General features: G+C 38.2%; 1 protein-coding gene across 5 annotated transcripts in view; it reads right to left on the reverse strand.

The window, feature by feature from the left end:
- Positions 1-13,070, reverse strand: part of PLCB4 (phospholipase C beta 4) — a 190,560-nt gene that overhangs the window by 30,899 nt on the left and 146,591 nt on the right. For 3 of the 5 annotated variants that reach the window (XM_072409636.1, XM_072409635.1, XM_072409637.1), the window contains exons 24-33: positions 12,875-12,959; positions 10,537-10,661; positions 8,808-8,859; positions 8,458-8,560; positions 7,273-7,437; positions 4,110-4,314; positions 3,857-3,945; positions 3,055-3,202; positions 1,944-1,993; positions 258-323 (exon numbers count right to left, since the gene is read on the reverse strand). In XM_072409636.1, the coding sequence (XP_072265737.1) occupies positions 258-323; positions 1,944-1,993; positions 3,055-3,202; positions 3,857-3,945; positions 4,110-4,314; positions 7,273-7,437; positions 8,458-8,560; positions 8,808-8,859; positions 10,537-10,661; positions 12,875-12,959 (1,088 nt within the window). Of the gene's footprint in view, positions 1-257; positions 347-1,943; positions 1,994-3,054; positions 3,203-3,856; positions 3,946-4,109; positions 4,315-7,272; positions 7,438-8,457; positions 8,561-8,807; positions 8,860-10,536; positions 10,662-12,874; positions 12,960-13,070 lie in introns of all 5 variants that reach the window. The other 2 variants (XM_072409639.1, XM_072409638.1) reach the window with 1 other exon arrangement.

Genomic DNA, 13,070 nt, shown 5'->3' on the forward strand with positions numbered 1-13,070 from the left:
TGATCTTAACTTCTAAACTGATCCTGGGCCAAAAAACCATGCTTGCTAGCAGGCAGAACCCCCACCCTACCCCCAAAAAAATTAATAAATAAAAATAAAAACTTGGAATGAGGTATAACAATGTGGCATTACACATGCTGATCAGCACACTGGTGATAAACCCAACACTTCTGGTGTGAATGCCTCCTAGAAGAACAGTTAGGAAATACTTTTTTGGAGACTTGATAAACACAGATATATTTTACTAGATGGCTTACCTTTGCATGTTTCTTCTTCAGAGCGTTCAATTCTTTTTGCTGCTTCTTTAGTAGTTTGACATATGCCTAAAATCGATCCCAAGAATTGACTGTTTATATAGCAAACACAGCAGGTGAACAATTAGCAGAAAACTGTTTTGGAACCAACAATGTCACAAAACACACAAATATTCAACAATGAGCACACACTGAGATGAAAGAGAGAAAAGTCAATGTGCATGCAAAGCAGAGTGGCTAACCTAGGAACTTACATGCTTTAACCAATCAGTGGCTAGGGTTTTATTATTACTTTGAGTATACATATTGTTGCCTATATGTGCTATGCTTTGTGTTTTTATGTGCACATTGGTCATGAGGTTGTGATGAGATTACTGCATTGCTCCTCATGCCAGGGAGCTGCTGCCTTTGAGGATAGCTACAAATAGCTTCCTCCATTGGCAGTCTGATAAAGAATGAATGGGGGCAGCAGTTAGAGAAACGGTACTGCTCACTGCTGCCGGGTGTAAAATGTGCAGACGCTGGCTCTCTAAAAACCAGAGCTGCGGTGCCAGTTACCAGGAGGCTGGCAGTTGCCAGAACACTCGATCCTGAAGCAGGTCTGAACCTGCCTATAATGTCTTTGATATGCTGTGTAGGGAATTTTGGTCTTCATTGTTTACATATAGAAATATAAAACTTTTACAAGTGTTAACAAGGCCACAGTTCTGGACTGCAGAAAGTATTAGGAGATGTAGCGATGCTATACATCACAAATGCCAGTAGATAAAGGCATGATGCAAAGCGATTTTGTGTTCTACCAAATTTCAGCATACTGAGCTTTTAATAAAGCAAATTGTACGGAAACATAGAGTTGTGATTTGCCAACACGTTTTAGTCACTATGCCCAACAGAAAAGTATGATAAATACAGAAATAATTATGAAATAAACAAAACTCAACTAGTTAAAAATCAGAAGGTATTTTAGATGCAATTCTCTTTGATCTTACATCTTCTTCCTCAAAATGTTCAGTTCACAACCATTAATATATCAATGGAATGCAATTATTTTTTCCATGCAGTCATAGACAATGAAAAGGTTCACTTTATGAACTGCAGAACATTATTTATAAAGTTTATATAATGAGATCTTTACCTAAATCAATCTTTGCTCACCTAAACAGACACTGCATGGAAACATCTAACATAGTTAGATTGACCACCATGATCAATGTGAATTGAGTTTCACAAAATACCCCAAGAAACTATAATATAAGGTACATTCAGCTGGTCTATAAAATAAAACCTTCACTAAACTGAAAATGTGACACGTTTATCTTGGGAAAATGATTGTACAGAGCTATTTGTAACAAACTTTTGTGAACTAATGGTAATAAAAAAACAACAGGTCACATAAATGGAGTCCCAAGAAGCAGATCACAAATCAGCAGAATGGTGGAAAGATTCTCCCTAAAGATTTTCCCTAGTTTCTATGCTTTTCAGTGGATTGTCCTTTACATATTGAGACACATGGAAAAGACCAACAGTACAGAATATAATCATTCACTCCAAGCAACCAATACCGTTTTAGATATCAAAACAATGAAAAAAACGTTTAAGATGAATACTAGCCATGATACATTCTAAAGACAGAAACAGGTGTGACCATGTGATAGAAATGGAAATAAGTGCAGCCATTTACTAACTCACCTTCATCTGTTTTAAATCTTCAACTTTCACTTGTGGAGTCAGATCGATCCCTACAAGAACATCACAAAAAAAATGTAAAACCTAAACATGATTAGATGTTAGGGCTCTATTTATAAAACATGAAATCAGACATTCCCTTAAACATTTCCTGATGGGAATCAATTACTGTCATTGAAACAAATGGACCTGGAATGTTGCATTGCATTTCAGTGTGATGTGCAATAAAAACACAAATTCACTGCACTAGAAAAAAATGAGCAAAGTACCTTGAACAATCATTGCGAGGTTAATGAAAATAAATTGATTACTTCCATGCAACAATGTATATATATATATATATATATATATATATATGTATATACACACACATACAAGGATTCCAATACAGATTGACAATCGAAAATCCGTTCATCGATAATCTTGTTCTTTCAGTTGCCCGGCATGAATTTGGGAGCGCATTTTCAATACACTGCATTACACTGTTTGGCCACTGATGTTTTGATGGCGCTGTTCTCCTGTTAGGTCTTGCTTGCTACACTAAATACACGTTGAGATGTCATTGCTGCTTGCTCCCTGGAACTGTGCCAGATGTCCATGTGTGCGACGAGAAAAAGGCTGGCCTGTGTGTGGAGGCATGTATAACCTTAAAAATCCAGAATTTTCAAAAATCCGGCACTCCTTAGGTACAGAGGTTGCCGGATTTTGGAATGTCAACCTGTACTAGTGTAGATTTTGTTCATATGGAATGAAAAACAATCACCTATTGACCCTTTCTCTTTAAGAAATTGGAATTACAATGGAAAAATATACTTTAGAGGGGATTTATTAGAGGAGTTGAGCATACTTACTTTGCACAGTACATTTAACGTTTGCAGAATTATTTAGCACGTAGCTTAGTGAATGTGGTGATCCTGTACTGACTTCAATCAACTAATCATATACAAGAAAAAAAATTTCTGTAAACACTTTCTTTGCACGTAATTTAGTATTCCTTTCATACTGATTATCATTTTCTCTGTTGTAGGTGAAATTTCTTTCGTGTTTATATTTTACTATAAAATGTCAAGACATTCCATATTTATCTATGATTATTAAAAAAAAATGACTGTACCTTTCTTTACTTCGTTAGTTGTGCCTGAAGTAGATGCTGTGGCTTGCCTCAGTTCTGAGCTTGTCTGAGGGGTCACATTTGTTTTGGCGTTATTGTTTTTCCCTTTCTTATCATTCTTTGTGTTGTCAGACACATCTGCGATATCACTCTGAAAAGATAGGATGGTTGTGTCAAAACACCATGAAAACATCATCATAATTTATCAGATGTGAATGTGATACCATCCCTGAAAAATCATTTTGCAAAACAAATAATGCATAATTTTGTACCTTACCTGCCTAATTGCAATTTTTTAAATAAACTCACCTGTCCCCATTCTGCCTCCATCTTTTTCTTCTTCTCACGATTTTGTTTTTTTGCCATCCTGATTGGCTGGGCTATGATTAATCCTATGCATGTGCGGTGGAGTTTATTCAGTGATGCCAGGATACCTGGCAGATCCCAGTATTGTACCCTGAATTGCACATGTGCAACCCAGAGTTTTTTTAAAAGAAGATACTGGCAGGCAGGTAAGTGTGTTTTATTTATTTCGGAAGGGACATTGCCTATCTAATCTCCAATAATGAACCTGCCAGATCACAATTTTTTTTTTGCAGAACTATAGTTCTGCTTTAACTGCCTTAAACTACGTTCTAACTGTATGTATATACAATTGGGCTGTCCAATGGCTTGGGAAAATCTCACTACTGGTTAATATGAAAAACAGGGAATCTCACTAATGCCCAACTCAAATAATCAGATTTGGGTGGAACGAAACGTATCTTCTACCCTTGCAGATCTTGCAATTACAACCCATACTTACAGTTTCAATGCCCATTGCCCTCATTTGGTCTGCTCTTTTCTCAGTGATAGAAAGAAACTTCTTTGGATCTGATAAAGCATCAACAATATCTAGAAATAAGTAGACAAAGACAATAATACGTAACGTTTGCTTAAGTAAAGATAATACATCACAATTGTCTGGTTAGCTGTTGATAGACAAGCTGGGTGTTGATTCATCTCAGCTTCTTAATGGTGGCACATTGGTGAGTGCAGGTCCACACATTCCCTCTTACCTCCAAACCCATCTGGGACATACGTCTTCAGGACAATGTTACAGAAGATGGTTGGCAGAGACAAAGGCTTGTTGCCTTCATTGCGTAGAGAGATGTGCCGATAACCAGCTTGAAGACCATCTAGTGGTAAAATCCTTTGGCCTATCAATTTATTGTTGTCATCGTATACTCCAATCCTCAGCACAGCCAGGTCAGGCAATATAACCTACAGATGGGAGGAACATTTATCAATGATTAAAATCAGAAGCAGTTCTGTGATAATCACATGCAGTATTGTGTATGAAAGCATTAGATCTTCTGACCTGTGGGAATCTTATGTCACCAACATATATTTTATCCTTTGCCAAAGCAATTTTATTAATGACACAGTTTGACTTGGACTTTCCAGAAAAAGGGCTGAAGATAACCCAGGACATGAACTGATTTATAACATGCACATCATGTTTGTGCTGCTCTTTAGGGTTTCCTTCAATAACATTTCAAAAGTAGAACCACGGGCAAAATCTAAAATGTTTGTATATGTTACAGGCTCCAACTGGCATTACCACACTTTATTAATGTTACCATTAGACCCATTATTTGTCCAATTCCTTTATGACATCCTTTATTATTTTATTAGATTTTATTCTTTATTACTATTTTCATATTGCTTGTGCTGCACTTTGGTTGTGTAGATGTTTTCCATAAGTACCAAGGGCAGTTTCTCAGTGAACCAAGTAACCTAACTGCATGTTAGGTTGGGGGAAAAATGGGAATATGCGGAGATTTATGATTAGATCAGGTGGACATTTAGTTTTAGATTGACTTTAAAGCCCAGTTGAGCTTTAAATTTAAATTAGCTAAATTAAATTCATGTACATGAAAACAGAAGATCCTAGCAAAGGTTTAATGGCACAAAAAATGGAACTCTGGCATTTACTTTTCATTCTCCCTGTAATTAGGGTTTCAAAAGTATTGGATGGATGTACCAAATGTACACAAGGTTGGCAATCAGAAACTCCATTACAGTAACCTATCCTCATATTTGGTGAATATATTAATGTATGTGGGCCATTCACTTTCCATTGTTGCTATGTGTGCTACTTTAATAAAGTGTCAATTGTGGCACCTGGTTGCAGCAATTGGGGTGTTTAAAGGAAACTTTGATTGCTGTTGATCTAGACTACTTTGCCACTAATAAAGTATAAATAGGTTCCTTTAATGTGGGAAATAGGTCTGATCACCATCATTTTATTAAATATGCTGGTACTAGGTAAAGTGTCTGTAAATAGTAAGATTTCCAGTTTAATCATGTAAAAAAACCTGTATCTAGCCACCAAGCTGCAGAGTGAGACTCCGGCCCTCTGTGGGAAAGCAGTGAGATCTTACAGAGTTCAGCAAGATCAGCACCTGTAAGTCAGAACCAGAGATAAAAGTTGGACTCAGTGGATGTGTGTGTTTTTAAGGGTCCTATTCTCCAATGATCCTGGAAAAGCTGGCTAATAAAAATTTCTGAACTTCAATCTGGTCTGGCCAATCAAGATGGCTCCAAAATCCGCCCCTACCTGTCCCCTGAGACCACCAAACTCCTTGTACATGCTCTTATCATTTCTCGTCTGGACTACTGTAACATCCTTCTCGCTGGTATTCCACTAACCCGACTCTCTCCTCTACAATCTATTATGAATGCTGCAGCCAGACTCATCCATCCTTCGCTCCGCTCCTCTTCCGCTACATCTCTTTGTAGTTCTCTCCATTGGCTTCCTTTTCACCTTAGAATCAAATTTAAGCTCCTGTGCTTTGCCTTCAAATCCCTACACAGTTATTGTCCCACTTACATCTCTGACATGGTTAAAAAATACTCCCCTTGCCGCTCTCTCCGCTCCTCCAATGACCTAATAATGACTTCCTCACTCATAACCTCATCACACGCACGAATACAAGACTTTTCTAGAGCTGCTCCAACTCTCTGGAATGGTCTTCCTCGTCCTATTCGGCTTGCTCCTACTTTCTGCTCATTTAAAAGAGCACTCAAAACCCATTTTTTCAAACTTGCCTACCCGGCTTCTTCTGTCATTTGAAACCATCACTACTTCCCACACTACATATCTCACATCCTTTGTGTGTGAAATTCCCCCACCTACTAGATTGTAAGCTCTTCGGGGCAGGGTCCTCTCCTCCTGTATCACTGTCTGTATTAGTCTGTCATTTGCAATCCCTATTTAATGTACAGCGCTGCGTAATATGTTGGCGCTATATAAATCCTGTTTAATAATAATAATAATAATGGCTGACCAAAATTTTGATGACTGCCTGATGAAAATATATAAAGATGATGGAACGGCACCTGGAATGTATATAGCTGATTTAAAGCAAAGGTCAACTGGACTTTAAATAAGCAACAAACTTTAAAAGCAGTTACAATGACAGATTCCTTTTTCTCTTGGAAAATTCATATGAATAAAAGATGGCAAATATAATCATCCCTGGCAGTTAAGTGGGGAGTTATTGCCAAAGCTACTCCTCGGTTAAATGTTACTGACATCATACATGCCATTTTTTCCCCCACAGTTTCACTTTAATGCAGTGTAGTTCAGATAACAAAACCAAAGCTCATTCCTGCAAAGCCATGTCAATATGTCTTCTGTCCAACATCACACGTTGGAGAAGGCTTCACCTCTAATACAAATATATTATTTATCTTCCTATTTTTCCCGGCCAGGAGATGGTGGAACAATGGCTTACAGATAAACCAAAGAATCACATATAATTAGTCTCACAATCATTATTGGGCTCAGAAACAATCAATGTACAAATCAGCTAATATGAAAGTGTTTGTTGGTTTACTCAGTAAGTTTAAATGTAACAAAAAATACTCAACAGTCAGCAAAAAAACCATAAAATCGGAAATCTCATCTTTTGCCGGTTTCTAGACTTTGCTAGGTGTTTCCAGATACTAAAACTATGTTACAAATTCAGGGAATTGGGGTGATAGTATGTTTCATAATGTGTTTATACTCTCAGGCTTATTCAGCAATATTTGGAAACCCATTTGGAAGTTTAATGCACTGATTAGCCTTAATTGTATTCCGATTGCTAAGGGTTATTGCGCTTTCCCAATATTACTGATCCTTAGTTTTTAAAACAAAATAAACTCAAAATGTTTTAGTAAAACACAACCCACCTTTCTAAATACAAATGGCTCCTCATTGTAAACTGGATTCAGACCGTTGTTGATGACCATTTTTGTCCGGAACTCTTTTCGTATGGTGTCTGTTGGCAGTCCATACATATCTACCTCAACGTACGTCCCAATTTTCTTGTCGGACAGGAACTGTCCAGATATAACCTACACAGACAAATGAGTCATACAGTTTTAGCTCTTAAAATGGCAGCACAACTTTGACCATATTTATTGTATATCTGCAAAAAAAAGTTGTGGCTAGGGGTCAAATACAAACTATTTATTTTGTTTTTTTTATAGTGTATATTAAAAAATGGGCAAATCACATTTCTGCTGCAGCCTGCTGTATGTTTTACTGAAGTGCCAAAAGCCTAAAGCATCATAAACCTTTGCATCCACACTTAATGAAAACAGATAATGTTATCCTAGATGGATGACCATCACTGCCCTCTTTATACAGTAAAGTGCACCCAAACTTCTGCCATTTGGCATTTTAGGCACTTCTGGACCAACCCTGGGAAATGCATATATATATATATATATATATATATATATATTGTAAATTATAGAGTCAGATCATGCATCTAGGGCCTGTAGATGCTCCCATGCCAGGTTACAGCCTTCATGCTTCTCTAGTAAATCAGAGGAATGGTTAGTCAAAGTTATGGATCTGCCTATCTCTCCACAAGTTGGGGTTTGATGGGTTAGCCCTGACAGTACTGACAATACAAATGATGCGATTTCTTTGTGCCTGCCATCCTTATACAGTAAGCAGCAATCAATGCCAACTTTGCCTTGCATTTTACTTTGCCTAAGTACATCTCGATTTTTCTATACAAGACTTTTCTTTTAATTTACAGAACACTGGTCACAGTTGGGATTTGTCTGGGGCTGACTGTTCATAGTAAGTCCGAAGGTCAAAGTGACCTCAAGTCCTTATAATAGCTGCTTTGTCAACTGCCAGAACTCCTATATTGTACTTATTATAGTGCATCAATAGGTCAAGAAGTTTGCAAAAGAATGTCTGTAAAATTTTAGGAGATCTGCCTAAATAATACAAGTGTATACACTGTGAGCACCTACTGATAATACACAAGTTTCCCAGAAACTAATTTACTGCTGGCTTAGAAGCAATGTGGCGGATTCAAGCATTTGCCATGTATAGACAACACATCTTCCCAATACCTGAACAGAGCAGGTAGCTGCAATCACTCCATCCACAGGGGTTTCAGAGAACGGGTCAAACGTTCTATCGGGGCGGCGCATAAAGTCTGGTTTAAGGAGGTAACTAGGAGGAAAAAAAGAACCCATTACAAAGACATTTTAGATTTGACAATTATACATTCAAAACATGATATATCATGATGTATTTCAAAATATATTTTATTCAAATAAATTTACTGAATGTTTTGCTCCAAAAATTCCAGTCCAAAATTCAAACACTATGTCCTGCTTCCATAAAAAACTCATCATCTGATGTCAGAAGAAAAATAAAAATAATGTGTACACTAGAGAGTGCAAAGTGTATTGCTCACCCGCAAGATCCGTTGTATTCAAACTTGCCTAGATTCAGCTGCATAGCTAAATCTGTTAGAAGATAAAATGTAGTTAAATATTTGTTACAAAGTAGCAGCCCACTTTGTCCATAGAGAGGACAGAGAATTCTTATTTGTACAGAGTGCATGAGCTGGGCACACCATTTCTAGTGCAACAACAGTACTCATACTATCATACTACTAACTATTACAGTCCTGAAAGATCAGAGAAAGGAGGCTCCGATCTCAACAAACTACATTGCAGTTGGTTTGCTTTTGGCTCGAAAGCTGCCTAGAAAAAAGGTTTATAAATATAAATCTAAGTTGCACATTACCATAGTTCCTTAAAGCATTTATTCTTAATATTTAATCAGAACAATTCTCTAAATTATACCAACTTGTGGGTATAACGGCCCTGATTTAGTTAAGCTCTCCAAGGCTGGAGAGAATACACTTTCATCAGTGAAGCTGGGCGATTCAACATACCTGGAATGGATCTGGCCCAGAATTGAAAACGTTTGCTAACAAATAGCTAATGACATTTAGGAAATCCATTCCAGGTTTGCTGAATTACCCAGCTTCAGTGATGAAAGTGTATCCTCTCCAGCCTTGGAGAGCTTTATTAAATCAGGCCCAATGCGTCAGGATGTTCCTAACTGATATCCCCTATCCTTCAAAAAAAACCAAAGTGTGGGTATGGGTAGGCTTGTCAATTTCCACCATTTGAGAGTGATTGGTGACTGAAAGAGCTATAGATCTTAGACCTGCCTACTGTAACATCCAGGTCATAATATATCTAGTAGTAGTTAGTTCCATTCAACTGGACTTGTTCTTGTATTGCTGAAGCTTCCAAGTCACCTTGTCTGTGAACTACTCTTTGCTGACTCTCAGAAAGGTATTTTCCAAATCGTTTATTGGGTTCTGTGCAATGGTAAGAAGGATATTGTGCTTATGCGTATAAAAGGAATTAGCACCCTATAGTACCCACTATCCATAGAAGATTTATTTTTTAATTTAGCTTTAGTTTTTTATAAATTAAGATAATTAACCTGATGCTCAGGACAGATATCTTCCTGACAGCACTCTCATTAAACCTAAATATATAACCTTGTCAGTTGTCCACATTGATTTCAACATGTGGCAAATGAGATGATTGCCAACATGAGGTTAAACCATAAATTACAGTTACCCATGTAGTTTAGGTTCCGCAAGTCCAATTGAAAGTATTTGTTGCACACAAACTTCCTGCAAATGTTCTTATTGCAGTGCAATGAAAAGTAATAATAAAAAGCCACTGTAAACTAAAGGGAACTATAGCACTTTACAAAGTATTAGTAGCCACCTAAACCCACATTAATATTTTGCAGATATTTATTAAATCCCTCTTATAATATCTGTTTAGCTATTTACATCATATCTCTAATCTAGAAAGCAGCAGATTATAATAACATGAATATATTTCATCTTCCGCTGCCACAAATCAGTTTGTGCTGTGTTAATGCCAGGTCATTTGTAAAGTTACCAATTAAAATGCAACACACACAGCTTTTCTATATATAAACTGGACTGCTCATTGACTCATTCTCATTTGTCAGTAAACATCTTAATATCATTTAGCCTTGTTCCAGTTTCTGAATAAAATGCCAGAGGCAGCTCTGTAGCATCTGTTCAGCAAGTTACGGAGCACAGACTTTCTTGGCATTCAGCTTGACTGGACGCTGTAGCCTACCTGGGGTCTGATAGTTCAGAGAGACCATCTGGCAGCCGGCGTTCCAGAAAATCTGTGGCATATAATTACTGGAATCCACTCGGCCCCCCTTGGGGTAGATCCGACTCATCTGACGTTTGTTGTAACTGTGCACATTGTTCAGGAACGTAAACAGAAACATTTATAGACACAAATACAAACATAGTATAGTCCATCCTCAACTCACCAGGAGTTATTTAATAAGGTGAATGGAACACAATGGGTGGAAAGACATGAAATCTGGATTTTAGGGTTTGGCATTTTGGAACAATCAGTCTTTGGCTGGCTGCTATGAGCTGTTTCTCTTTGCCTACTGCTGTTCAATTAACAAATCAAAGCCAACTGGGCTTAATTCAAGAGCAATTTCAGGCAACAAGTGATAGCAATCAGTGGGTCCCTAAAGCTACTAAGCAGACACTGCAACTGTGTGAAAATCAAACAATTCTCTGTGCTTAACTATGACTTCTCCATAGCCACTCCATAGTGGCAAGATCACTGGGTAACATCACTGGGTAACTGGGATGTAGGTGTACTGTACTTAAGGTGGACCTTGCTGGGTAAGCTTTGCCACAGCATGTTTGCCGATTTTGGCACAAATTCTAATTTTTGTATGTGACCTGCAGCAAAGACAGGTCCAAGAACCTGTTACCACTGCATCCCCTAAAGCTACCATCTACACAACCTGCTCTATAGCAGATTTCTGGATCCAGGGCTCTTTGGCTCTGGTAATACATGCAGAAGTTACTTTGTCCCCTTTGTCCACTTTGGCTATACATTGCAGTGCCACATAAAGAGCTGGTCTGTACAATTTAAGAAAAAACAAAAGGCCACCAGAAATCAGAGAAAAGCAAAACAGACTTTGCATTTATTTTCTTCCATAAACCTGTTCCCGGTGGTGACCTATTTTTTGTGTGTTTTTAGGTCTGTTTTAAAGCAGTCTGTGTTATGTAACACCTCCGTTTACCAACAAGACCTGCAAGCAAATGTAAACTTCAAAAAGCTGGATTCAACCTGATTAGTAGTTGTCAGACTATTCTTGGTTACGTCAGTTTTTTAGATAAGGCTTTCCTAATGTCAAAGGCAGCAAAAGATCTACAATAGGTGTTCTAGCAAGAAAGGCAGCTGTCTTCTACATACATCAAACTTCCATGAAAAGGGCCTAGGGTGGTCAAGTGCACTTTCTCGATGCTTGAATGAAACTCTGGCACACAGAGTAGGAAGGCTGTGATCTTTATATCCAACTCAACAACTGCAGTATGCCTTTATTATGGCCATATAAAAATAAGAATGTTGAAAGTATATTCACAGCACTAACATACACAGCCAGAAGTGTCCTGCAAACCATGCAGTACTGATCTGATCACTTTCACCAGTGTTCCTTAAACAGGGTTCCTCCAGAGGTTGCTGGGGTTCCTTGAGCATTGAGGAATTTGTGCCTCTCAGGTCAGCTTAGGTGACCTTGTTTATGTTTTTGGCTATCTGTAAGGGAGGCATTCTTCCCACTGATCAACAAGCCAATACATTTTGAGCTGTGGATAAAGCAATCATAGCAGGGGTTCCATGAAGACTTAAGTTTTTTTTAGAGTTCTCTCATGTTATTAGGTTCAGGAAACACTGACATATACTGTTTGTCAATGACAATCACAGTATTTACCACTATGCACCAGCTGTGAGAATACAGTAACCCCACTCCATTACTAGGAAATTAGTACATATAATAGTGAAAAAGGTTTCTCAGTTGGGGTTTACTATAAAATATAGATTCCGGGTATCGTCTAAATCAGGGGTGTTGAAACTTTTTGCAAAGAGGGCCATATTTGGTGAGGTGAAAATGTGTGGGGCCGACCATTCAGCACATATTTAGGGTTAGTGTGGGCGTGGTCTGCGTAGGTCCCGCACAGCACACGCCCATCAGGGTGACGTGAGGGATTCCCTGTGCACAGAGTCCGGTGTCAGTCCGTTTTTGAAATCAGAGTGGGCGTGGTCCGTGCGGGTCCCGCAAAGCACACGCCCACTATAATTACGTAGGTGATTCCCTGTGCACACATGGGGACTCCCGTCCCGCCGAATATGCCTCTAGGTAGCGGGCCGATAATTGCAAGGCGGTTGATAAACTCTAACGAAATATAAAATAGTTTTTTTGTACATGTGTATTTTATACTGTCGTCAACGGTGCTGGGGGTGGGGTGGAGGCCGCATTGGTTTTATGACAGAGGCTGCGGGCCAGTGGAAATCTGAACACGGGTCCCAATTGGCCCCCAGGCCGGACTTTGGACATGCCTGGTCTAAATTCTAGGTATATAAAGACCAGAAAGGATACTTTACAAACTCAATTGCATGCGTCTTCAAATACCCCAACCCAACCGATTCATTAAAAGATGACATGTTGAAATGAATATTCTTATCTGAAAGAGAAAATGTAAAGAGTTTATTGTAACATGTACTACATTTTCAATAAATAAAGAGGTATTCCACAGAAATGCATAACACATACATTCTTTTCTATATTGTGCTAT

The sequence above is a fragment of the Pyxicephalus adspersus genome, chromosome 4 (assembly GCF_032062135.1).
Source record: "Pyxicephalus adspersus chromosome 4, UCB_Pads_2.0, whole genome shotgun sequence".
NCBI classification, from domain to species: Eukaryota; Metazoa; Chordata; class Amphibia; order Anura; family Pyxicephalidae; genus Pyxicephalus; species Pyxicephalus adspersus.